At 44.8% G+C, this 26,857-nt stretch overlaps 1 protein-coding gene across 2 annotated transcripts in view; it reads right to left on the reverse strand.

Annotated features, from left to right (window-relative positions):
• The window catches only part of dnah6 (dynein, axonemal, heavy chain 6), a 669,683-nt gene that overhangs the window by 571,014 nt on the left and 71,812 nt on the right, over positions 1–26,857 (reverse strand). For both annotated transcript variants that reach the window (XM_070888374.1, XM_070888373.1), the window contains exons 6-11: positions 17,585–17,708; positions 16,951–17,071; positions 16,691–16,865; positions 16,101–16,304; positions 11,057–11,257; positions 4,004–4,124 (exon numbers count right to left, since the gene is read on the reverse strand). In XM_070888374.1, coding sequence (XP_070744475.1) covers positions 4,004–4,124; positions 11,057–11,257; positions 16,101–16,304; positions 16,691–16,865; positions 16,951–17,071; positions 17,585–17,708 — 946 coding nt within the window. The remainder of the gene's footprint in view (positions 1–4,003; positions 4,125–11,056; positions 11,258–16,100; positions 16,305–16,690; positions 16,866–16,950; positions 17,072–17,584; positions 17,709–26,857) is intronic.

Consider the following 26,857-nt stretch of genomic DNA (forward strand, 5'->3'; position numbering starts at 1 on the left):
AATATTGAAATTGAGGTGTTGCTTAACCGGGAGCTAATGTAGGTCAGCGAGCACAGGGGTGATCGGTGAACGGGGCTTGGTGCAAGTTAGGAGATGGGCAACAGAGTTTTGGATCACTTCAAATTTATGTAGGGTAGAATATGGGAGGCCAGCCAGGAGTTGCGTTGGAAAAGTCAAGTCGAGAGGTAACAAAGGTATGGATGAGGGTTTCAACAGCAGATGAGCTGAGGCAGGGGCGGAGACGGATGATGTTACAGAGGTGGAAATAGGCGGTCTTCGTTATGCTGCGGATATGTGGTTGGAAGCTCATTTCAGGGTCAAATATGACCCCAAGGTTGCGAACAGTGTGGTTCACCCTCAGACAGATTTTGTAGAGAGAGGGATGGAGTCAGTTGCGAGGGAATGGAGTTTGTGTCGGGGACCGAAAACAATCGCTTCGGTCTTCCCAATATTTAATTGGAGAAAATTCCTACTGTCAGACAAGCAGTCTGACAATTTAGAGACCGTGGAGGGGTCAAGAGAAGTGCTAGTGAGGTAGAGCTTGGTGTCATCAGTGCACATGTGGAAATTGAAGTTGTGTTTTTAGATGATGTCGTCAAGGGGCAACATGTAGATGAGAAATAGGAGGGTGCCAAGGATAGATCCTTGGGGGACCCCAGAGGTAATGATGCGAGAGTATGATGAGAAGCCATTGCAGGTGATTCTCTGGCTACGATTAGATAGATAAGAATTGGAACCAGGTGAGTGTCAGTAAAAAGCTAGTATCAGTAATGGTAACCATGAAATTACCAGATCGTCATACAAACCCATCTGGTTCATTAATGTCCTTTCGGGAATGAAATCTGCCGTCCTTACTGGTCTGGTCTATATGTGACTCCAGAACCATAGCAATATGGTTGACTCTTCACTGCCCTCTGAAATGGCCTAGCAAGCCACTCAAGGGCAATGAGGGATGGGCAATTAATGGAAGATTTTCCAGCAACGCCCACATCCCATGATCAAATTAAAAAAAATAATCAGCACCTAACCTTAGAGTGGTTGCTGATCCTTTTAAATATCGCTGGTGGGGATCCTTGCTGCTGCTGAATGCATGTTCAGCTGTGCGAGGATAAGACAGGGCCTTAGCTCCATTGAGGATAAAAATGGCAACATGACATCAAATCAGCTTTGCACGTTGACGAACGTCACAATCCGCCTACTCAACATACTTCCGGCGCATGCTACTAACGCTCTCTCAACTGCCCTCACCAAGATGGCGCCTGACCCAAAATGTGCGTGTGTGACCCAAACACCATTTTGTGTCACAAAACAGCACCAATAGCGGCGAAAAATCAGGGGCTAAGGAGCCAAATTTCTGGCAAAGTGTTCTTAAAAGCATTCAAGAATAAAATATTTCATGGTTTTCCTGGTCTAATAATTGCTGCTTCTGAAGTAGTACTGACTGACCTGGAGTAAAACATGTTCTTGATTACACAGGATTCACACACTGTAAAAATATCCCTTTGCTTTCTGGCTATGACTTGTACTACTGCTGTAAAAATTAACAGCTGGTATTTTCCTATTTCTGACAAATCAGGTCACTCAGTTCATCTGAAGATTTTGGGCTCTGTTGACATTTTCTATTCATTCCAGTATTTTGTCAAAAATCCTTTCAAAATAGTTGTCAGGCATTGTACAGTTGTTTTGAGTGCTGGTAGGAATCCAGAAGGACAGGCAAATTGTGCTTCTATCAGCATGTTGCTACCAGTTTGGGTTCAAGTGCCCTTGCCTCAGCTCATCTGCTGCTGAAATCCTCATCCATGCCATTGTTACCTCTTGACTTGACTACTCCAATGCTCTCCTGGCTGGCCTCCCACATTCTACCCTACATAAACTTGAAGTTATCTAATACTCGGCTGCCTGTGTCCTAACTCGCACCATTTTGCGCTCACTGATCTACATTGGCTCATCCTTGTTTACAAATCTCCCCATGGCCTCACCCCCCCCCCCTCCCCCCAACCACTGTAATCTCCTTCAGCCTTACAACCCCCTGCTTCCTCCCGCCGCCCCGCGCGGGCCCCATCCCTAAGGTATCTGCGCTCCTCAAATTCTGCCCTCTTGAGCATCCCTGATTATAACTGCTCAACCATCGGTGGCCGTGTCTTCAGCTGCCTGGGCCCCAAGCTCTGGAACTCCCTCCCTAAACCTCTCTACCTCTCTTTCCACCTTTAAGACGCTCCTTAAAACCTCTCTCTTTGATCAAGTTTTTGGTCACCTGCCGTAATTTCTTCTTGCGTGGCTTGGTGTCAAATGTATTTATTTTTTGTCTCATAACACACCTGTGAAACGCCTTGGGACATTTTACTACGTTAAAGGTGCTATTATAAATACAAATTGTTGTTCATAATCAGGGTTATTTCTCATATTGATGCTTATGAAAATAATGCTTGGCATCACCCTAGTAATATGAAAAGGCTCAGACTGCAGCACTCCCATATTTATAGTTACTACACATTAAAATACCGCACTGAAGAGCTCTTATTCTTGCCTATCTCTTCCATATCTCCTCTAACAGGAGCTGCTCACCATTAATACAGGAAATGGAGAAGCGGTAGAATATACTTTTGTCAGGGTGTAGGTCTTCACACTAAAAGTGATGACTGCTTGGAATAGTCTTTCAGGTGAGGTAGTGGAAGCAAAACATGGAAGTTATACAAGATTCCATTAGATGATGAGATAAGGGAATCAGGTTTCTATGGAAAGATGAGCTAGGTAGACTGACTAGCCTCCCTCATCTGTATTTATCTTTGTGATATATATTTAAGTGGAAGATTTAAATCATTTATAAAGTTCCTTCATTGATCTGAAAGATAAGGCAAATAGGATCCACTCCAAAACTAGCTCCTGTTTTAAAATAAAGTACCTCTCAACTGCCATGTTTTAATAGGAATAACCTGACAAATCAATTTTTTTTAATTCATCCTCATCCAGGAGACTATTCCATCACACTCCTGACTTCTGCTTTGTAAATGGTGGAAAGGTTTTGGGGAGTCAGGAGATAAGAACATAAGAATTAGGAGCAGGAGTAGGCCATTCGGCCCCTCAAGCCTGCTCTGTTGATCATGGCTGATCTTCTACCTCAACTCCACTTTGCTGCACTATCCTCATAATCCCTTGATTTCCTCAATATCCAAAAATCTATCAATCTCTGTCTTGAATATACTCAAAGACGGAGCCTCCACAGCCCTCTGGGGTAGAGAATTCCAAAGATTCACCACCCTCTGAGTGAAGAGGTTTCTCCTCATCTCAGTCCTAAATGATGAGTCACTTGCCACAGAATACCCAGCCTCTGACCTGCTCTTGTAGCCACAGTATTTATGTGGCTGGTCCAGTTAAGTTTCTGTTCAATGGTGACCCCCAGAGTGTTAATGGTGGCAATGCCATTGACTGCCATGGGGAGGTAGTTAGATTCACTCTTGCTGGAGATGGTCATTGCCTGCACTTGTGTGGCGCAAATGTTACTTGCCACTTATCAACCCAAGCCTGAATTTTGTCCAGGAACTCCTGCAGCGCTCCCCTGGGGCTGGGATGATTGGCTTCTATCAGCCACAACTATATTCCTTTGTGTAAGGTATGACTCTAGCCAGTGGAGTGTTTTGCTGCTAATCCCAAATTAATTCAATTTTACTGGAGCTCCCTGGTGCCACACTCGGTCAAATGCTGCCTTGATGTCATTAAATAGTGCCATTAAGGAAAACAGCAGCAGTTCACAGGACAGTTTGTTTGATGACCCTACAGAAAATCTCACTCTTTCCTCAAGCACTGATCCAAATTCGACATTTTAATAGAAAGCAGGCCGACAGCCATTTAGAGTTAAAATGAAGAAACTGACATTAATGTATTACCAAGACATTGGTGAGTGGTTATTTGTTATGCAGTGCTCTAGTACACTTTTAATTAAAACCAGATCAAGTTAGTTTTATACCATAATTATCCCCTAAAAATTTCACAATGATAAACGTACCATGTTCCTCTTTCTTAAGAGCTTCCAAGTCAAGGCTTTCATTTTCCAGATGGGATAGCCGAAACATTTCAAACATGTCTGCAAATATACTTGCTGCCTGAAATCCTGCGTAAATACAAACCTAAAAAAGAAAACCATTAATGAAATATTTCGAAGAAAATCATAAAAAGGGAAGGGGGTCAGAAAAAAATATTTAAAAATGCAAACATTTATTTGTATCCAGTAAAAGCAGCATACACTGGTTGCATATCAAGCCTTGTACAAGCATGCTTTTCAATTTATAATGTTTTCGGTTCATGGAAAAAAATAACAGATGAGCACTGGTGATTTAATAAACTCATTGCCCTCAATTTTAACTCCCATCATCTGGTGGAAACCAGGCAGGGGTGGGGGGTCAAGGCTATTGAACCAGTCAAGGATTAATTATTTTTTTTTAAACACAATGTAAGTTAAAATGGAGCCGGGGACTTAACTATTCCTTTCCCGCCCCAATCTGATGAACTGCAATTTTAAATTGCAGGAGGCAAGAAAACCCACCCTAAACCAGCGGCGGCATCTTTAAATATGCAGATAGTATCACAGGGACCCATTCTGTGATTTTAACCTGAGGCCGAAGTTGGGGAGCAGTGGTAGTTTTCCTGCCAGGTCAAACCACAAACCTGCTCGGAAAAGGAACCAGGCAGAAGAGTAAGTTTTTATAATTATTTTTTAGTTTTCTTTTGTGGCAATAGGAGCAGGCGTGCTTCTCCAGGCCCCACAGGAAACCTTGGACCCCACAGGGATCTTTGGGCCCCTCTTGTCCCAGGCTGCCCCCTGCTCCTACCCAATCGGGATTCCCCTCCAAAGACATACCTGACCACCGGGGATTGTTCTCACAGATCCCTGTGGCCAGCCAAGTTCCTCTTCCTGCCTGCCAGCCTATCAGTAATTCTTGCTGGATTTGAGTGGGAGTTTGATCCTGAATATAGAAATGAGACAAGGGAGCTAAAATTGCACCAGGCCTCGCTCGGCCCAACCCCCCTCACCTGCCCCATGCACTGATCCTGCCCCATGTTAACATTAAGGCTATTGAACTAACCATGGATTTAATTTTTTTTTAAAACATGATTGCGTGTGTAGTGACATTGTAAATTTCCTCATTGTTTTTTATTAACAAAATTATAACTGTGTTCCTTTAAACTACCCATGGCCAATGGCATAATGCCATTTGTTTATTTTTTATTTTGATTGTATTGTGTTAGTAGGATCGGTTGTGGTGTTAGTGTACAAACACTTAATACAATTGTATCAAATTCCTCTCTCCAGTATATTAACAGGGACAGTTAACCATTCAAAATAAAAGGTGAGCATCTCCATTAAAACAACAAAGAGCAGAATTTTGTTTGAGCATACTAGGCATTTATAATCTAACATTGATTTGTCATTTCTATCCTAGAATAGTAATAAAAGCTGCCATTTGAGTAGCTTCATGACTGTATTTATGTGTTCCAGTGTCACAGCACGCGAGCTACTTCATTCATTCTCTAGATCAACAAACATGCACTAAATGCATACTTTAAAAATGTAACACTCCTATTTGGTTATATGTCTGTCATGTTTACCCATATGTTTATGGATATAACTGGTTAATTGGTTCAGAATTTTAGCCTCCAAATTTGTTCTTTTTTGTTGTAAATGTTAGCATGAATCAGATTCTTGATTCTAATGTTGTTTTACATTGTTAGTTTGCTATTAGGACAGCAGCAATATATTCCCACCGCTGATGGCATGCAACAACATAAGGGACGTGGGGCCCACATTTCCCCATGAGTTGCACCGTTTTTTTTTGGTGTTACTTGATTTTTCTGGTTTTTAGTTGCAAATAGGGCCATTTAATTTGCGCCAGTGTAAGTGAGTTAGTTAGGTTTTTTGTTAGGTCAGTTTTTTTTTCCCCAAAAGAGAGCGTTCCCAGCCATTTACGCCAATTTGGTCAGAAAAAAGTTGTACTAAACTAACTTAGGGCAGCGTATGTGTCCACTTTTGTCCGTACAGAAAGACCTTACTTACAGGTAAGGAATCGGCGCAAGTAACTACATTTAAAGCACCAAAGCACAAAAAGTAATAAGCAATTAATTAATAAAATAGAAGGAACCCTGCTCCGAAAGCACCAAGATCAAAGTAATAAGCAATCAATAAATAAAAAATTAAAAAAATAGAAGGAACCCTGCATCTAAAGCACCAAAATCAATCAGTAAATAACAAATAAAAAATAGAAGTCCTACCATAGGGAACGCAGCGGGCCATCGATGAGGGAGCCCATTTGGCCAGGGCTAAGGACGGTGTGCTTCGGGCCCCTCCCACACAGCCTGCAGTGCACGTTTGCAGAAACGGCCCGCCAGGAGCTACTGCACATGCGCTCAGAATCTAGCGCGCTTGTGCAGAGGTCCCGACACTGTTTTCAGCACCAGGACCTGGCTCCGCCCCCAATCCATTGGGCCACGCTGCGCCACAACTGAGGAGAGGTTGGGGAGCGGCCAGAATATGGACGTCTTTTTTCGGCGTGCTTGGAGGCGGACAAAAGTGGCGCACCTTGGGTGAGGGTGCTAGAAAAACAGGTTAGGGAAATTCAAGCCCGAACTCTACAGAGTCCAGACTTTCACAGGTCAGTCGTACAACCATCCAATACAACAAAAAACAGGGCTATCATTCTGCTGATTCCAATGGGCTCAATAGGGTCATGAGCACACTGTCAAATAAAAGTGGGGTGAAATGTATTAATTGGTTGTAGATCACCACTTGGGTTCAGCCCTTTGGACATTCTAACCCTAACATAAAACAGCCTCAATTCAAACCTGTCAAAACTCCCACAGACAGCGCAGCAGAACCTGCAGACTATATGTTACCTGGTGTTTTAATAGTTGATTATTTTTCAGATTTTACTTTCTTATGCAAATACCAAGTCAACCCAAAAATGTGCATGAGTGATTATTGGTAGCCAAATGAAGATATTGTGTATTGTCTTATGTGGTTCATTCTCTATTAATTTCAATGGAGAACAGGGACGGTTTCCGGTTGCAATATTAGGCAGTTAAAGGGGAGACAGCATAGCTGCCAACATAATTAAATAGTTTTTGACATGACATGACAAGTGCATGACAAGTAGTATATGACCCACTAGAGATTGTGACCATGTTTACAGAAAACACTCGGAGGAGGAATTGATCATGGGTAGTTTTGAAATTGATTACAAAGACTACAAACTATACAGATAGATTTATGTTTGGTATCAGGAACAATGTTCACAACATGGTTTTAACGATTGTATGAAATAGCTTGTTGACACAATTTTTCTTCAACCCTATCTTTGTCTGGAGATGTGTTTTTACGAGGTACTAACCCCGGTTAATCTCAATTCTGGTCTGCACCAACCAAAACCAAGATGCAGTCCAACAGAGAAAGCCTATTCCAAATTCTCCACCAATGCTGCCAGGATTAGTCAGCGGGAAGTGTACCAGTGGCAACTTTAGCTCCAAATTTACCTCCTTCCATGAGAGAAGGTGTCTAGGCTCCACTTGGCACCACTGCTTATAGAACATTAAAAAGCCTCTGAATTTAATAGGACATGTAGGACTTGTAATATTGAGACCAATGCCATAAATCCTTATCAAATCCTTAATAGTTTACGGGGGTATGGGAGCATAGTGGTTATGTTACTGGACGAGTAATCCAGAGGCCTGGGCAAGTGACCCACAGACAATAATTCAAATCCCACCACAGCAGCTGAATTTAATTTCAGTCAATTGAATAAATCTGGAATAAAAAGCTAGTATCAGTAAGGATGACCATAAAACTACCAGATTGTCATAAAAATCCATCTTGTTCACTCGTCCTTTAGGGAAGAAAATCTGCCATCTGGTCTGACCTATATGCAACTCCAGACCTACAGCAATGTAGTCGACTCCTAACTGCCCTCTGAAATAGCCGAGCAAACCACTCAGCTGTACCAAACCATTACGAAAAAGCTATAAGAAGATTAAAATCGGACCGAGCACCCGGCATCAATCTAGGCACCAGATGCAGACACAAAGGCACAACCTGTCCAGTCAACTCTGAAAAGTCCTCCCCACTAAAATCTGGGAACATGTGCCAAAATTGGGAGAGCCATCGCACAGACTAGTCAAGCAGCAGCCTGACATAGTTATACTCACAGAATCATACCTTTCAGTCAACGTCCCAGATTCCTCCCTTGGTATGTCCTGTCCCAACAGCAGGACAGACTTACCAGAGATGGCGGCACAGTGGCATACAATCAGGAGGGAGAGGCTCTTGGCATTCTCAACATTGACTCTGAAACCCATGAAGTCTCACGGCATCAATTCAAACATGGGCAAGGAAACATCCTACTGATTACCACTTACCACCGTCCCTCAGCTGATAAATTGGTACTCCACCTTGTTGAACACCACTTGGAAGAAGCACAAAGGGCAGAAAGGGCACAGAATGTACTCTGGGTGGGGGACTTAAATGACTATCAGAGCACTAGTATTGACCGAGCTGGCCGAGTCCTGAAAGACACAGTTGCCAGAATTGGTCTGCGGCAGTTGGTGAGAGAACCAACACAAGGGAAAAATCTACTTTCCCAATCTACCTGTCGCAGATTCATCTTTCGATAACAGTATTGGTAGGAGTGATAGTTGAGACGGTGTCCCATCTTCCCACTGAGCACAGCCTCCATTGTGTGGTGTGGCACAACCAGCGTGCAAAATGGGTTTGATTCAGAACAGATCAATTTGCTCAAAATTGGGCACCCATCAGCAGCAGCAGAATTGAATTCTACCACAATATGCAACATCATGGCCCAGAATATTCCTCACTCTATCATTACCATCAAGCCAGGTGACCAACCCTGGTTCAATGAGGAGTGAAGAGCATGCCAGGAGCAGCACCAGGCATACTAAAAATGAGGTGGCAACCTGGTGAAGCTACAACACAGGACTATGTGCATGTTAAACAGCGGACGAAGAATGCTGTGCACAGAGCTAAGCGATCCCACTACCAACGGATCAAATCAAAGCTCTGCAGTTCTGCCTCATCCAGTTGTGAATGGTGGTGGATAATTAAACAACTAACGGGAGAAGGAGGCTCCATCCTCAATGATGGCAGAGCCCAACACGTGAGTGCAAAAGACAAGGCTGAAGTGGTTGTAACCAACTTGAGCCAGAGGTGCCGAGTGGATGATCCATCTTGGCCTCCTCCTGAGGTCCACACCATCACAGAAGCCAGTCTTCAGTCAATTCAATTCACTCAACATGATATCAAGAAATGGCTGAGCACAATGGATTCAGGGAAGGTGGTTGGGCCTAGGATACTGCCTTGAGGAACTCCTGCAGCAATGTCCCGGGGCTATGATGATTGGCCTCCAACAACCACAACCATCTTCCTTTATGCTAGGTATGACTCCAGCCAGTGGACTCTGACAACATCCTGACTGTAGTGCTAAAGATTTGTGCTCTCGAACTATCCACACCTCTAGCCAAGCTGTGTCAGTACAGCTATAACGCCAACAAAGTGGAAAATTACCCAGGTATGTCCTGTCCACAAAAAAACAGGACAAACCCAATCTGGCCAATTACTGTCCCATCAGCTGACTCTCAATCATCAGCAGTGATGGAAGAGGTCATTCACAGTGCTATCAAACGCCACTTACTCACCAATAACCTGCTCCACCAGCTCCAGACCTCATTATACCTTGGTCCAAGCATGGACAAAGGAGCTGAATTCCAGAGGTGAGGTAAGGGTGACTGCCTTTAACATCAAGGCTGCATTTGACAGAGTGTGGCATCAAAGAGCCCTAAAAACATTGAAGTCAATGGGAATCAGGGGAGAAACTCTCCACTGGCTGGAGTCATACCTAGCATAAAGGAAGATGGTTGTGGTTGTTGGAGGCCAATCATCATAGCCCCGGGACATTGCTGCAGGAGTTCCTCAGGGCAGTATCCTAGGCCCAACCACCTTCCGTGACCTTCCCTCCATCATAAGGTCAGAAGTGGGGATGTTCACTGATGATTTCAGTGTTCAGTTCCATTCACACCTCCTCAGATAATGAAGTATTCCATGCCTGCATGCAGCAAGACCTGGACAACATTCAGACTTGGGTTGATAAGTGCTAAGTGACATTTGCACCATACAAATGCCAGGCAATGACCATCTCCAACAAGAGAGAGAGTCTAACAACCTCCCCTTGATATTCAGCGACATTACCATCGTCGAATCCCTCCACCATCAACATCCTGGGGCTCACCATTGACCAGAAACTTAACTGGACCAGCCACATAGATACTATGGCTACAAGAGCAGATCAGAGGCTAGGTGTTCTACGGCAAATGACTCACATTCTGACTCCCCAATGCTTTTCCACTTCCTACAAGTCAAGAGTGTGATGGAAAACTCTCCACTTACCTAAATGAGTGCAGCTGCAATACCCAAGAAGCTTGACACCATCCACGACAAAGCAGTCTGCTTGATTGGCATCTCATCTACGACCTTAAACATTCACTCCCTCCACCACTAGCGCATCATGGCTGCAGTGTGTACTATCTACAAGACGCACTGCAGTAACTCGCCAAAGCTTCTATGACAGTACCTCTCAAACCCACGATCTCTACCACATGGAAGACAAGGGCAGCAAGTGCATGGGAACACTACAACCTCCAAGTTCCTTTCCAAGTCACACACCATCCTGACTTGTAAATATATCACTGTTCTTTCATCATTGCTGGGTCAAAATCCTGGAACTCTCTATACAACAGCAATGTGAGAGTACAGTGACAACAAGGATTCCAGCGGTTCAAGAAGGCTCAACACCACCATCTCGAGGGCAATTAGGGATGGGCAATAAATGCTGACCTTACCAGCAACGCCCACATCCCAGGAATGAATTTTTAAAAAGCTTAGTAATCCACGAATGAATGGCTGTGCTTTCAATTGTATTTTGCTTCACTAAATGTGAAGCTTCGAGGAATTAATTTTCAATGATTAACTACCAATTCTGTTCATGCTTAAGATAAATCATACCAGTATTTTCTGGATAGTTTCCGACAAATACTTGTCATCGTCAAGGTTGGCGGTCAGGCTTGGTCCCTCACCACAAATTTTTTCTTCGACTTTTTTGTTGATAATTGGACTGGTAAAGGCACCAAAGTGTGAATCCGACACTAGATTGCCGACTGAAAGAGCAATTTCCTGCATCCGTATAACAATGTCGGAAATATCAGCCTGACAAAGAAACCACACAAAACATGGTTAAATAATTCTGACCAGAGTCAAAGTCAGTTTTTCCCCATTATAAGTTTTAGAATATTTCTGAAATATTGTGATTTTTTTTTCTGATGAGAATATTTACCATTTATTTTTTCTTCCTGTTTTCCCCTTTGTGGCCTACCCAATTTATGCATTACCTTTAGTTGCAAGGGCAGATAGCTGATGTGCTCCATCAATGCCTCACTGAACCAACTATCTGGATGCACACAACAGCAACTTATTCCTGCTTCCTCTGCTTCCCTCCATATGGGAGGTTTCTGTCCTTCATTCGGCACCTCTCTGTATAGACATAATTGAAACTGGGAACTGAATGTGACTGCATCCGTATAACAATGTCGGAAATATCAGCCTGATAAAGAAACCACACAGGGGTTAAGTCATGCCAGGAGAGCTCAGACACGTGTTATGCTCCTCCTGTGCGATGTGGGAAGTCAGGGGCGCTTCCAGTGTCCCTGACGACTACATGTGCGGGAAGCGTGTCCGGCTGCAGCTCCTGACAGACCGCATTACGGCGCTGGAGCTGCGGGTGGATTCACTCTGGAGCATGCACGATGCCGAGAATAACATGAATAGCACATTTAGCGAGTTGGTCTTACCGCAGGAAAATGGTACACAGCCAGAGAGGGAATGGATGACCAACAGGAAGAGCAGTGCAAGGAAGGTAGTGCCGGGGTCTCCTGCGATCATCCCCCTGCACAACAGATACTTTGGGTACTGTTGAGTGGGAGGGCAGTAGCAGCCAAGTACATGGGACCGTGGGTGGCTCTGCTGCACAGGAGGGCAGGAAAAAAAGAGTGGGAGAGCTATAGTGATAGGGGGATTCAATTGGAAGGGGAATAGATAGACGTTTCTGCGGCCACAACCGAGACTCCAGGATGGTATGTTGCCTCCCTGGTGCAAGGGTCAAGGATGTCTCGGAGCGGGTGCAGGGCATTCTGAAAAGGGAGGGTGAACTGCCAGTTGTCGTGGTGCATATAGGTACCAACGATATAGTAAAAAAGGGATGAGGTCCTACAAGATGAATTTAGGGAGCTAAGAGCTAAATTAAAAAGTAGGACCTCAAAAGTAGTAATCTCAGGATTGCTACCAGTGCCACATGCTAGTCAGAGTAGGAATCGCAGGATAACTCAGATGAATACGTGGCTTGAGGAGTGGTGCAGCAGGAAGGGATTCAAATTCCTGGGACATTGGAACCGGTTCTGGGGGAGGTGGGACCAGAACAAACCGAACGGTCTGCACCTGGGCAGGACCGGAACCAATATCCTAGGGGGAGTGTTTGCTAGTGCTGTTGGGGAGGAGTTAAACTAATATGGCAGGGGGATGGGAACCTATGCAGGGAGACAGAGGGAAGTAGAATGGGGGCAGAAGCAAAAGATAGAAAGAAGTAGAAGTAAAAGTAAAAGTGGAGGGCAGAGAAACCTAAGGCAAAAAGCAAAAAGGGTCACATTACAGCAAAATTCTAAAGGGGCAAAGTGTGTTAGAAAGACAAGCCTGAAGGCTCTGTGCCTCAATGTGAGGAGTATTCGGAATAAGGTGGACGAATTAACTGCGCAGATAGCAGTTAACGGGTATGATGTAAATGGCATCACGGAGACATGGCTCCAGGGTGACCAAGGCTGGGAACTCAACATCCAGGGGTATTCAACATTTAGGAAGGATAGACAGAAAAGAAAAGGAGGCGGGGTGGCATTGCTGGTTAAGGAGGAAATTAATGCAATCGTAAGAAAGGACATTAGCTTGGATGATATGGAATCGGTATGGGTGGAGCTGCGGAATACCAAGGGGCAGAAAACGCTAGTGGGAGTTGTGTACAGGCCACCAAACAGTAGTAGTAAGGCTGGGGACAGCATCAAACAAGAAATTAGGGATGCATGCAATAAAGGTACAGCAGTTATCATGGGTGACTTTAATCTCCATATTGATTGAGCTAACCAAACTGGTAGCAATGCAGTGGAGGAAGATTTCCTGGCGCGTATCAGGGATGGTTTTCTGAACCAATATGTCGAGGAACCAACCAGGGAGCTGGCCATCCTAGACTGGGTGATGTGTAATGAGAAAGGACTAATTAGCAATCTTGTTGTGCGAGACCCCTTGGGGAAGAGTGACCATAATATGGTAGAATTCTTTATTCGGATGGAGAGTGACACATTTAATTCAGAAACTAGGGTCCTGAACTTAAGGAAAGGTAACTTCAATGGTTTGTGGCGTGAATTGGCTAGAATAGACTGGCAAATGATACTTAAAGGGTTGACGGTGGATCGGCAATGGCGAACATTTAAAAATCACATGGATGAACTTCAGCAATTGTACATCCCTGTCTGCAGTAAAAATAAAACAGGGAAGGTGGCTCAACTGTGGCTAACAAGGGAAATTAAGGATAGTGTTAAATCCAAGGAAGAGGCACATAAATTGGCCAGAAAAAGCAGCAGATCTGAGGACTGAGAGAAATTTAGAATTCAGCAGAGGAGGACAAAGGGTTTAATTAAGAGGGGGAAAATAGAGTACAAGAAGAAGCTTGCCGTGAACATAAAAACTGACTGCAAAAGCTTCTATAGATACGTGAAGAGAAAAAGATTAGTGAAGACAAAAGTAGGTCCCTTGCAGTCGGATTCAGGTGAATTTATAATGGGGAACAAAGAAATGGCAGATCAATTGAACAAATACTTTGGTTTTGTCTTCACAAAGGAAGACACAAATAACCTTCCGGAAGTACTCGGGGACCGAGGGTCTACTGAGAAGGAGGAACTGAAGGATATCCTTATTATGTGGGAAATTGTGTTAGGGAAATTGATGGGATTGAAGGCCGATAAATCCCCAGGGCCTGATAGTTTGCATCCCAGAGTACTTAAGGAAATGGCCCTAGAAATAGTGGATGCATTGGTGATCATTTTCCAACAGTCTATCGACTCGGGATCAGTTCCTATGGACTAGAGGGTCGCTAATGTAACACCACTTTTTAAAAAGGGAGGGAGAAAGAAAGCAGGTAATTATAGACTGGTTAGCCTGACATCAGTAGTGGGGAAAATGTTGGAATCCAATTATTAAGGATGAAATAGCAGCGCATTTGGAAAGCAGTGACAGGATCAGTCCAAGTCAGCATGGATTTATGAAGGGGACATCATGCTTGACAAATCTTCTGGAATTTTTTGAGGATGTAACTAGTAGAGTGGACAAGGGAGACCCAGTGGATGTGGTGTATTTGGTCTTTCAAAAGGCTTTTGACAAGATCCCACACAAGAGATTGGTGTGCAAAATCAAAGCACATGGTATTGGGGGTAATATACTGATGTGGATAGAGAACTGGTTGGCAGACAGGAAGCAGAGAGTCGGGATAAACGGGTCCTTTTCAGAATGGCAGGCAGTGACTAGTGGAGTGCCGCAGGGCTCAGTGCTGAGACCCCAGCTATTTACAATATACATCAATGATTTGGATGAATGAATTAAGTGTAATATCTCCAAGTTTGCAGATGGCACTAAACTGGGTGGCGGTGTGAGCTGTGAGGAGGACACTAAAAGGCTGCAGAGTGACTTATGCAGGTTCGGTGAGTGGGCAAATGCATGGCAGATGCAGTATAATGTGGATAAATGTGAGGTTATCCACTTTGGGGATAAAAACGCAAAGACAGAATATTATCTGAATGGTGGCAGATTAGGAAAAAGGGAGGTGCAACGAGACCTGGGTGTCATGGTTCATCATTCATTGAAAGTTGGCATACAGGTGCAGCAGGCGGTGAAGGCGGCAAATGGTATGTTGGCCTTCATAGCTCGGGGATTTGAGTATCGGAGCAGGGAGGTCTTACTGCAGTTGTACAGGGCCTTGGTGAGGCTTCACCTGGAATATTGTGTTCAGTTTTGGTCTCCTAATCTGAGGAAGAACATACTTGCTATTGAGGGAGTACAGCGAAGATTCACCAGACTGATTCCCGGGATGGCTGGACTACATGAGGAGAGACTGGATCAACTGGGCCTTTATACATTGGAGTTTCGAAGGATAAGAGGGGATCTCATAGAAACATACAAGATTCTGACGGGACGGGACAGGTTAGAAGCGGGTAGATTGTTCCCGATGTTGGGGAAGTCTAGAACCAGGGGACACAGTCTTAGGATGAGGGGTAGGCCATTTAGGACCGCGATGAGGAGAAACTTCTTCACTCAGAGAGTTGTTAACCTGTGGAATTCCCGACCGCAGAGAGTTGTTGATGCCAGTTCATTGGATATATTCAAGAGGGAGTTAGATATGGCCCTTACGGCTAAGGGGATCAAGGGGTCATGGAGAGGAAGCAGGAAAGGGGTACTGAGGGAAAGATCAGCCATATCTTGTCAAATGGTGGTGCAGGCTGGAAGGGCCGAATGGCCTACTCCTGCACCTATTTTCTATGTTTCTATCACGCAATTTAATATTGTTCTCTACCTTATTGAAATGCCATTAATTAACACTAATGTACTAATTAACTTAAAAACAATTTTAAGATTTAGACTTGAAAAGCAATTTGTTTTGAATGCCCTCTTAAATTGAATTTTTTGTTTCTTTGTAAATTTTTGGTTGGTAGTCAAGTTTGTTTATTCTCCCATACAGTCTTTTTGGTTTCATTTTTTTGCCCTTTCTCCAATTCGCAAATCATTCCCCTGCTGAGAAACTGAACCCATCGGGGAATTGTCTAGAGCAAGTGAAGTGACAAATTCATTGTGAAGATAAACTGTTAAGGAAAGATTCATGTTTCTCAGGTGACTAAGAAAGAAATATTAGCAACATCATGAATAGCTGAAAAAAAACTAAAATGATATGTTCTGGACAAACCTGAAATTGACCCATGGCAGGACGAAACTGCAAATCTTGATATGGTAATATCATGTCTACAAGAAACATTGGTACAAAAACTTCTTCTTCATCCTGGTGATCTTTATTCTGGAGATCTTCATCATTGAGATCTTCATCCTCAAGATCTTCACCCTGCGTATCTTGAACAGCAACAAGGTTGGCAGCAGCCATTTGTGCAATTGACTAAGAAAGAGAAGAACAATACATAAATATATGAAAATATTTTATTAAAATACTTCACACAAATAGATGTGTTGTGAAAATGTTTAAATAAATAATTTGGCTATAAATGTAATGATAATGTGTGGTTGTCAAAAGACTTTGATCTCATGAGGTGATATCTTCCCTGTTCCTCTTTAGATCGAAGTGCATTTAGTGATGATGAGTATCACAAACAATACAATGTGGAAACGTGGCAGTCATTGCATGCAGTACCCAGACCTGATGTGCACGTCATGGAAAATAGCCTGAAATGTCGATAAAATTTCAGCAAGAACGTACAATTAGATCAACCTCTAAAGGATATTTTTTAGCATTATATCATTTTTCATCTCCGAAAGTATGTCTACCTTTTTTTCCAACTCGACTTCCTTTTCATTGTCCACAGTGCTCCAAATTCTAATCAGTTCGTCCTCTGGAGTGTGTTTCAGCTTCTCTGATAGGTGATTGAACAAGGTTGTGATGGAATTCACAGTGAGTACGTGCAGTGTGTTGACTATGAGGTAATCAGTAAGGCGGATGAAACTATAAAGGAGAAGCAGAAAAGAGTGAAATTTAGCTTGAGCAGTTAATGATAAGTAAAACAGAGCTTTTAAAAGTTAACACTAACCAGGTTAACCTCCTGCAATGAGATCTCTTGTTCGCTTGTCCTGTATAGTTTATTTTGTCAGATGTCTCCGTAAGGATCTCAGTGGCAATAGCAGAATGCAGGATATTGGAATCACCAATGTCTGTAAGTCAGTACAATTTTTATTCGCAGTAATACACATAAATCGGAAAATCATGCAGTGCAAAAGTAAGTTAGGCTTTTCAAATTATATAAACAAATAAACATTTATCCCAAAAGTAGAAAGTTTATGATGAAAGTTTTCATAAGAGAATGCAAAATAGTTTATTTATGGAGTATATGTAGAGTCTAAATCACTGGGCTCAATTTTCCACATGGCCAATTTTTGGCGCAGTTGAAGAGGTGCGTCCAATGTTTTAGTGGCCCAAAAAAAACAGCGTAGGCCAAAAACATGGCGCAGAATTGTGGAGAAAATTCAGCCCTTGGACTTAAAAAAAAAACTGAAGAAAACAACACAGGTAGAACTTGCCAAAAGTATTCCTTGTCAATATAGTCTCACGTTTTTATGTGAGGATACGAGTACAGTATCACAATTTAAGTAGGCTGTGGACTTCAACAACAACACACGTTCAGTTGCACATATAAACCCACTTGCACATTACAATCCAATCAGTACCTGCACTTCGTATCTCAGACAAATAGTCATCTGGTATAAATCCAGCTTCCAGTAAGGCTGTGCAGCAGGCAATCTTAACTGTTTGTTGTGCAATTTTCCTGAACTGGAACAGACGCTCAGAAACCTGTAGAACCAAAACAACACATGCTTTCAGAGATTCCAAAATTATTTGTGTGGATAATCAAACATCACCTGAAATCAGTCCTTTGCTACATAGCTATGCCTCAAACTTGTGACACCAATTGACAATGAACAATTTTGTACACTTTAACTTACATAAGAATTACAACACGGAAACAGCCCATTCAGTCCATGTTGATGTTTATCCTTCACTTAAGAAATAGTCCCACCCAGTTTCTATATCCCTTAATCCCCTTTCCTCCAACCATCTCTAATCTATTCCTAACTGGTGCAGCTTGGATGCCCCGACCTGCGGGAGAACACCAGCAGCAGGTCAGGGCCATAAAAGGAGCGACAAGCGGAGGCCCTGGGAGCAGCGTGGAGGCCCCGACCTGCGGGAGAACACCAGCGGCAGGTCGGGGCCATAAAAGGAGCGGCGAGCGGAGGCCCTGGGAGCAGCGTGGAGGCGTACTACTCCAGGGAGCAGCACGAGCTGCGACAGCAACGATAAATGACGTCATCAAGATCCAGGTCAGTGATTGGAGTGTGGACAGTTACAGCAGGAGCGGCGAGGTCGGGGCGAAGGAGCGACGAGAGACTGGAGGGACGTGATTGGACGTCCTTGCCACTGGACCAAGATCTAGCTCTGTCAAGCCTGTGTGGTGGCTGATGTGCAACGGCCATCACACGTTAAAAAATTCACACACAGGCATCTTCCACCATTCAGGATGTAGTTCAGGACCTGGAATTTTAGGTCCTTCATTGGAACACCTGTGAACTCATCCTCTTTTGGCGTGGAAGCAAGTCATTGTCGTTTTGAGGGACCGCCTATGATGATGATGAGGATTCCTAACTGTTGACATGGTCTCTGCTTCAATCAATAACTCAAAAAAAATTCCTGCTCTTTGTCCCACATCATTTAGATTTAATCTTATATCTATGTCCCTCTCATCTCGACCCCTTAAACATAGAATCTACAGCACAGAAACTGGTTACTAGGCCCACGTGGTCTATGCTGGCGTTTATATGCCAGATGAGTCTCCTCCCACCCCAATTACTTCTTCCTACCCTGATATCCCTCTATTCCCTTCTCACACAGTCTTTATCTACCCTGCCTACCCACTTCATAATTTTAAACACTTTCATTAAACCACCCCATAATTTCACAACCAAAAACAGCCCCAATTTTTCAAGTCTTTTTTCGTATTTGTATTTCCTTATACCAGGTAGCATCCTTGTGAATCTGCACTGTACCATCTCTATTGCCTCAACATTCTTCTTAATAGTGTGCAGCCCAAAACTACATATAGTATTTCAACTATGGTCTTACTAAGGTTTTTATATAGATTCACTATTAAACCTCAACTGTTATATTCTAGGGGAGAAATTGGGCTCTGTAGCGTCTGTTTATTTAGGCACTATGTGGTCTACGAACTCTCGGAAATGTCATCTGAGATGCGCGCGCCCACTTCTGATGGAAAGTGGGCCAGACGCCATCTTGGTAAAGGGGTTTGCATACACATGCCCAATGACCACCAGCAGCATGCAGAGCAGGCTGATTATGATGTTAATCAGTATGCAACGCTGATTGGTGCCTGCACTGCACAGCTGAACACTACGTTAAACGGCATAATGGTCACCCCACTAATGCTATATAAAGGGATCATGAACTACTTACAGGTTAGTTACTGGTTTATTTCTTCTCCCTGCTGGTGCAATTATATGCATTTTTGGAGCATTCCTATGCTTGCCGAAACCTTCAATAGTCTACAGGGAGTGATCTGGCTGGTGCTGAAGTAATTTTTTGTTCATTTAAAAGCTTGTGGTGAAACAAGTTGTTTCCAGACATGGGTGGCCTGGTAGGATGTCCTCTTGGAACTGAGCATTACTGGGAGAATGAAAAGACTATGTAGACACGCTGTTAGAAGAGGGAAAAGGAGAAGGGGGAGAAGGGTTCTCAGCAGGAGGACTTATCCATCGAGGGTCTTAATTCAACTTCAGCAAGATACCTTCGCTTCACTAAAGAGATTGTGACTGAAATCTGCCAACTGCTGCAGCCATCACTGCAACTTCACAAAAGAAAAAGGTCCACATTTTGAGTGGCTGTCAAGGTGACTGTGGCTCTTAACTTTTATGTATCTGGCTCGTTCCAGGCTGCTGCTCGAGATATAAGCAACATCTCACAGTTTACAGTGTACAGTTTCCCTGTGCCTTTGCCTCTCCTAATGGTGCTACGAGCTGCTTCCCCAATGGCTTCAGCATGGGGGGAGGGGGGACGGGGGCAGGTGGTGGTAGGCCACTAACCTCCAATTGAGGAGACTGCAGAGGGCCTTGGAGGGTGACCTTGACTGGCTCTGGATCTAGAAGCTCGAGCTTCGGACTGCACTATTTCAGCCTTGGTTGGGTTACAGGCAACAGCAAGAGCACTGGCAGAATGGCAGAGATGGGAGCACAAATGCTGTCAGCCTGAGAGAGGAAAGAAGATTTGTGCTCCATGGAGCCACTGGCACTTCACCTGGGTGGTGCCTTAGCAATCCTACTGATTTGTTGTGGAATAGATTGATAGATTGCTGTAACACCCTGGTAGCCCCTGTAAACAGTGATATCCTGAGCCATGATAGCAGCAGTCTGAGCTTGCAAGGCAGCATTCTGAGCTTCCACTGCAGCACTTAGATCTTTGATGGAGGCTCATTGTGCTGCAAAGGAGGCAGAGACATCAATCATCAGATGCACCATCATGTTGGGATCCACAGGAATGCTGTTGGAGGTGACCACCCATTCCATGTTGGAAAGGATGGGCTCCAAGCTCTGCGCAAAGCCCGATGCCAAGTTAGAACATAGGAAGTAGGAGCTGGAGTAGGCTATTTGGCCCTTCAAGCCTACTCCGCCATTCAACAAGATCACGATCTTTTACCTCAGCTCCATCTTCCCGCACTCTCCCCAGATTTCTTAATTCCCTTCATGACCAAAAATGAATCAACCTCTGTCTTGAATATACTCAATGAATGACCATCCACAGCCCTCTGGGGTAGAGAATTCCAAAGATTCAAAACATTTTTGAGTGAAGATATTTGGTGCTGCACTCCTCCATGCTCCTTGACATAGAGAGAGCAACTTTCTGGCAGGCTTTCCAGTGCAACAAGCATTTAGTTATGTACGCTTTTAAGCCTTCTTCTGTAGCGTGTCCCATCAAAGTCCGCAACTGACTCCTCTGCAGCAGAACTAGTGTGCGACCTCCCCCTCCGGCAAGTATCCATTTTCCCCACCTTGGCTCCTGCACACTTATGTCTCGCCACGCGAAGATCCCGTCTCTATCCTAGCCTCTAAAATATGCACAGCGTCAGTCTCCGAGCTAGTGGCTGAGTGTGTAAGATCATGTGATGTTGTCTCTTCTTCATCTTCACTTTCTTCTTCCTCCACTGATTGGGAAGACTCCAGTGCTTGGATATCTGAAATGAAAAAGGGATAAGGGTTGGGTTGTGGTGAGGGGAGAGGAGATAGTACCTTTTTACTCCACCTGCAGTTTCTAAGTCAGAAGAGATTGCAGGATGAGGGAGAAGTGGGATAAGAGAAGGAGGATTAGCTATGCAGATACCTCATCATCCATTGCTTCAGCCCCACCAGTGGCCACAGCCTCAGTAATGCCTCTTCCCATGATGGCCAGCACGGTCTCCTCCATAGGTGTTAAAACATGCAGGCGTGTCAGTGCTCCTCCAGTTCTTTGCTGTTGCCTGCTTCTCCTGCAAGAAATGCGCCACCTTCTTCTGCAAGAATGTGGGAAATGTGTCAGTGAGTGTCCTGCAATATGTATGGGTGCTTTGGCTGACATGGTTGAATAGCTGCCAGTAGGTTGTGGGTAAAAGGCTTGCAACAGTGCTAAGTATGTGAGGATGAGGTAAAGCATATACATTTTAGGGTTGAGTACTGATTGATACAGATTGTTGGTAGGTGAGTGATAGGGGAGTGAATTGAACAGTGGATGAGACTAGTGGTGCAGTTGGTAGGATATAGCATTTGAAGATGAATTTGTGTGAGATTATTAAACTTTTTCCTGCACTGCATTTATGTACTTGAAGCAGCACTCTTGGCATTCACGTCCATCGCTACTTGTTCCCACTGCCTCCTGAGCATCTGTTTGGAGGACACATCTCAATCTTTCCACCTGTTCCACCAAGGTTTCCTGTGAAGTTTCTTAAAAGCTTGGTGCACTCTCTCTCACATGTTCAGCCATTTCTCAAAGTATTACAGCAGATTCAGTTTTCAACTGACACCCACCAATTCTTGCAGCCACAATGCACCTCCCCTTTAAGAGGCGCAGGCGGCCTTTAAATAGCACTAGCCACTCGCAATTTTGGGCCCCCCTGCAAATGCGTGCAGCCAATGAACAGTGTGGATAGTGTATAGCTGGATGCAGCAATCATGTAAAGCAGCAGGCAACAGGAATTTAACGTGCTGCCTGCAACACGATGACAGACACAGGTTAATCGAGTACCGTGATACCCACACCTGTTTTCAGAGGGTTAGCCAATTGTTCCCCAATACATTTGCCATCAAACCCAATATTCCATTATGTTTTTTTACAGCCTTATCCACTTGATGTGTTGCTTTTAATGTCTTGTACATCTGAACTCCCAAACTTCCCCCAAAGTATAATTATTAGTTTCATTTTTTTTTTAAACCAAAATGTCACACTTAGTAAAATTTAATTCCATCTGCGACTTTGTCCCATTCCATCATCTTACCAATGTGCCCTTACAGCTTACATTGAGAATTATTTAGTACACCTCCTATTTTAATATAGTGTTCGCATTTTGACACCACTTCCTCTAGTTCTATATCCTTCTCTTCTTCTTAGGCAGTCCCTCGTAGTCAAGGATGACTTGCTTCCACACTAATGATTTCTCAGATGACTGATGATTCCAATATGGGACCTACAGTCTCTGCAGATGGTGGTTGAAGGGAAGGGTGGGTGGTGTGCTTGGGTTGTTGTGCGCTCCCTCCACTCTTTGCGCTTGGCTTCCAGCTTGCTCCCGGCGAGGAGACTGGAGGTGTACAGCACCTTCCCGGATGCTTCTCCTCCACTTTGAGCGGTCTTGGACCAGGGATTCCCAGGTTTCTGTGGGGATGTTGCACTTTTTCAAGGAGGCTTTGAGGGTTTTCTCGAAGTGTTTCCTCTGCCCAGCTGGGGTTCGCTTGCTGTGTTGGAGCTCCGAGTAGAGCACTTGTTTTGGGAGTCTTGAATCAGGCATGCGGACAATGTGGCCCGTCCATCAGAGCTGATCGAGCATGGTCAATGATTCGATGCTGGGGATGTTGGACTGAGCGAGAACACTGACGTTGGTGCGCCTATCCTGCCAATGGATTTGTAGGATCTTGCGGAGGCAGCGTTGGTGGTATTTCTCTAGTGTTTTGAGGTGCTTGCTGTACATGGTCCATGTCTCTGAAGTATATGGGAGGGCGGATATCACTACTGCTTGGTGCCGAGTTTGAGGTCGAGGTCCTGGTCTTCAAACACGCTCTTCCTCAGCCGACCAAAGGTTGCACTGACACACTGAAGGCAGTGTTGGGCTTCGTCATCCATGTCTGCCCTCGTTGACAGTAGGCTCCCACGGTATTGAAAATGGTCCACGTTGTCCAAGGCCTTGTCATGGATTTGATAATCAGGGTGGCATATTGTGTGGCGGGGACAGGTTGGTACAGGACCTTTGTCTTATGGATGTTTAGTGTAAAGACCATGCTCTTGTATGCTTCAGTGAAGGTGTTGACAACGGTTTGGAGTTCGACCTCCAAGTGTGTGCAAACACAAGCGTCGTCTGCATACTGTAATTCAGTGACAGAGGATGGGACGACCTTGGATCTGGACTGGAGGTGAAGGAGGATGAACAATTTCCCGTTTGTTCTGTAGAATAGCTCCACACCAACGGGGAGCTTACTGAGGATGAGATAGAGCATTGCAACGAGGAAGATCGAGAAGAGCGTTGGTGTGATGACACAACCTTGCTTGACCCCGGTCCGTACATGAATTGGGTCTGTGGTGGATTAATTGGGTAGGATCACAGCTTGCATGTGATCATGAAGCAGGTGGAGGATGGTGACAAACTTTTGAGGGCAGCCGAATTTGAGGAGGACACTCCATAATCCCTCATGGTTGACAATGTCGAAGGCCTTTTTGAGGTCAAAGACGGCCACGTACAGAGGTTGGTGTTGTTCCCTGCATTTCTCTTGAATTTAATGCGCGATGAAGGTCATGTCCATTGTGCCCCTTAGTGGGCAGAAACCGGCTTGCGATTCTGGGAGGAGCTCTCCAGCCATTGGGAGAAGGCAATTGAGGAGGATTCTTTCAATTACTTTCCCTGTGGCAGATAGCAGGGAAACTCCCCTGTAATTACCACAATCTGACTTGTCACCTTTCTTGAAGATGGTCACGATTACAGCGTCAGAGATCCCCTGACATGATCGCCTCCTTCCAGATAAGAGAAATGAGTTCATGGATTCACACCGATCGTGCTTCTCCGCCATGCTGTAGTGCTTCGGCGGGGATTCCATCTGCTCCTGAGGCCTTGTTGTTCTTCAGTTGTCGGATGGCCTTTTCAACCTCATGCCGGGCTGAGGTTGTGCTGAGGTAGCGGTGGGTAGCATGCTGCAGAATGGAGTCGAGGACACTCACGTCAAAGACAGAGTCTCGGTTAAGAAGATCTTTGAAGTACTCCTTCCAGCAGGCACTGACTGCCTCTCTGTCCTTGATGAGTACCTCTCCATTCTTGGCCAGCAGTGGAGTAGGACCTTGGATGCTTGGGCTGCAGGTGGTCTTGACTGCACTAAAGAATCTAAGCACATCGTGGTTGTCGGCAAATTGCTGGATCTCTTGTGCTTTCTTCACCCACCGTCTGTTCTTTAGGTCGCGAGTTTTTTGTTGGACCTTGGCTTTCAGACGTCTGTAGATCTGCCTTCTTGCTCTCGAGTTGTGTTGATGTTTCCAGTACAAGAATGCCATGTGCTTGCGGCTTATTAGCTCCTGGTCTGTTCTCGTCGAACCAGTCTTGGTGTTTCCTGGTCGAGTGAACAAGTGTCTCTTCATAGGTGCTAATTATGGAGGCCTTGAGGGCAGACCAGGTGCCATGGACACTCTGCATCTCTGGATCACTGGGAGGAATCAGGTTGGTTGTGAATCGCTGGCTGAATACGGCTTTCTTAGCAGGGTCTTTGAGTGCTCCGGCGTTGATTTTCCTGCAGCATCATTTCTGTTGCCACCGCTGTTTTGGGGCTACACTGATGGAGATGACAGAGCGGATTAGGCGGTGGTCTGTCCAGCAGTTGTCAGCACCCGTCATGGCGTGGGTGATGCTGACATCCTTGCGATCCCGCGCTCGGACGATGACGTACTCTAGCAGATGCCAGTGCTTGGTGCGAGGGTGTTATCATGAAGCCTTGTACTTGTCTCTCTGACGGAACAAGGTGTTCGTTATGATGAGGCCATGTTCTAAGCATTTCGTCGTCAGGAGGAGGATTCCGTTGGTGTTGGTTTTCCCTACCCCGCCTCTACCGATCACATCTTCCCAGAGGTCTGTGCCCTTTCCAACTCAGGACAGGGATTGTTCAAGCATGAAGTAGAATTCCTCTTTGGTCTCGTCTGTAGCTTCTAGCATTGGGGTGTACGCACTGATGACTGTAGCACACTGGTTCCAGGCTAGGATGAGCCGAAGAGTCATTCGGCATTCGTTTAATCTGCAAGGGGAATCTCTGCGACGCCCAATTAGCTCATTTTTTATGGTAAAGCTATGGAGACGGCGTTCTTCTTCTGGTTTACCTTTCCAGAAGGTGGTGGAACCACCACCTTGTTCCTTGAGCTGGCCTTCCCCTGCCCGCTGAATCTCGCTTAGGTACCAGCGATGTCTATGTCGAAACATCTGAGTTCCCAGGGAACGATAGCAGTACGGCGTTCCGGTCTGTCACTGTTGGGGTTGTCCATGAGGGTACTGACATTCCAGGTCCCGGACTTTATTTTAAAGGGTGGAACATGTTGGTGAATTATTTTATCGTGGGGTAGCCGTTGCACACCAGCTACCACGCAAGCTTGACAGAGCAAGGTCTGTCCAATGGCAAAGGGATCCAAGACAATTGGAGACCAGGCTCTGCTGCATAGGCCTAGTACTGTCCCCCTCCCTCCTTCTCACAGGTCCTCTTTCCCTGGGTTTCATAGAATGCATTGTAGTCCTCCTGACCTTGATGTTGGCCTGTGCTGCACCTTCCGTGGGCCCCGACCCGGCTGCTGGTCCACTCTGCACCACTCATGGGCCCCTACCTCGCTCCTGGGCCCCTACCTCACTCCTGGGCCCCCACCTCGCTTTGAGATACACAGCTGATCAGCTACCTGGATTCTGATGACGTCACACTTCAATTTTGTCCCTCTCTCTGGACAGCTCGTGCTGCTACCTACGGTGGCTAGCTGCTTTTATCTCCAGTGTTGCTGGTGTCTCCAACCAGGTTGGGTTGGCGCCGGCTCCATATCCAAATTGTTGATGTACACAGTGAACTGAAGCAGTCCAGAACAAAACTCTGTGGGACACCACTACCCATTTCCAACCGCTCTCAGAAACTATCCTTAATTCTTATTCTGTTTTTAACCTTCTAACCAGTTTTTAATCCAATTCTGCAATAGTTTTCCTAATTCCTTACCCCTTAATATTCTTCAATAATATCCTGTGTGGTGCCTTGTCAAAGGTTTTGTGAAAGACTACAATTTCCCCATCACCATATGTGTTTGCTGCTCAAAGAACTGTACAAGGTTCATCAAGCATGATCTTCCTTTCAGAAGTCCCAATTATTTTTCCTTCATCTAGATAGGTGCCGATTTATTAATTAGTTAAAAAGGTAAAAAAATGTCCTTACCACAGTTGGTAAACTAACTGGTCTGCAATCACATGAGTTAGCTCTGTCTTAATTTTTTTTAAATGGGCCATTGGTCATTCGCCAATCCTCCAGCACAAATCCACCCTCAATAGAACCCTGAAATGCATGTATTTTTTTTTTATCAGTCTTCAGGATGTGAAACTTGGAGGCGACGGTGTTCCAATGCACCTGTTACTCTTGTCTTTCTAGATGGTGGAGGTCGTGGGTTTGGGAGGTGCTACCGAAGAAGCCTTGGTGATTTGT

Source organism: Pristiophorus japonicus, chromosome 1 (assembly GCF_044704955.1).
Source record: "Pristiophorus japonicus isolate sPriJap1 chromosome 1, sPriJap1.hap1, whole genome shotgun sequence".
Taxonomy (NCBI): Eukaryota; Metazoa; Chordata; class Chondrichthyes; family Pristiophoridae; genus Pristiophorus; species Pristiophorus japonicus.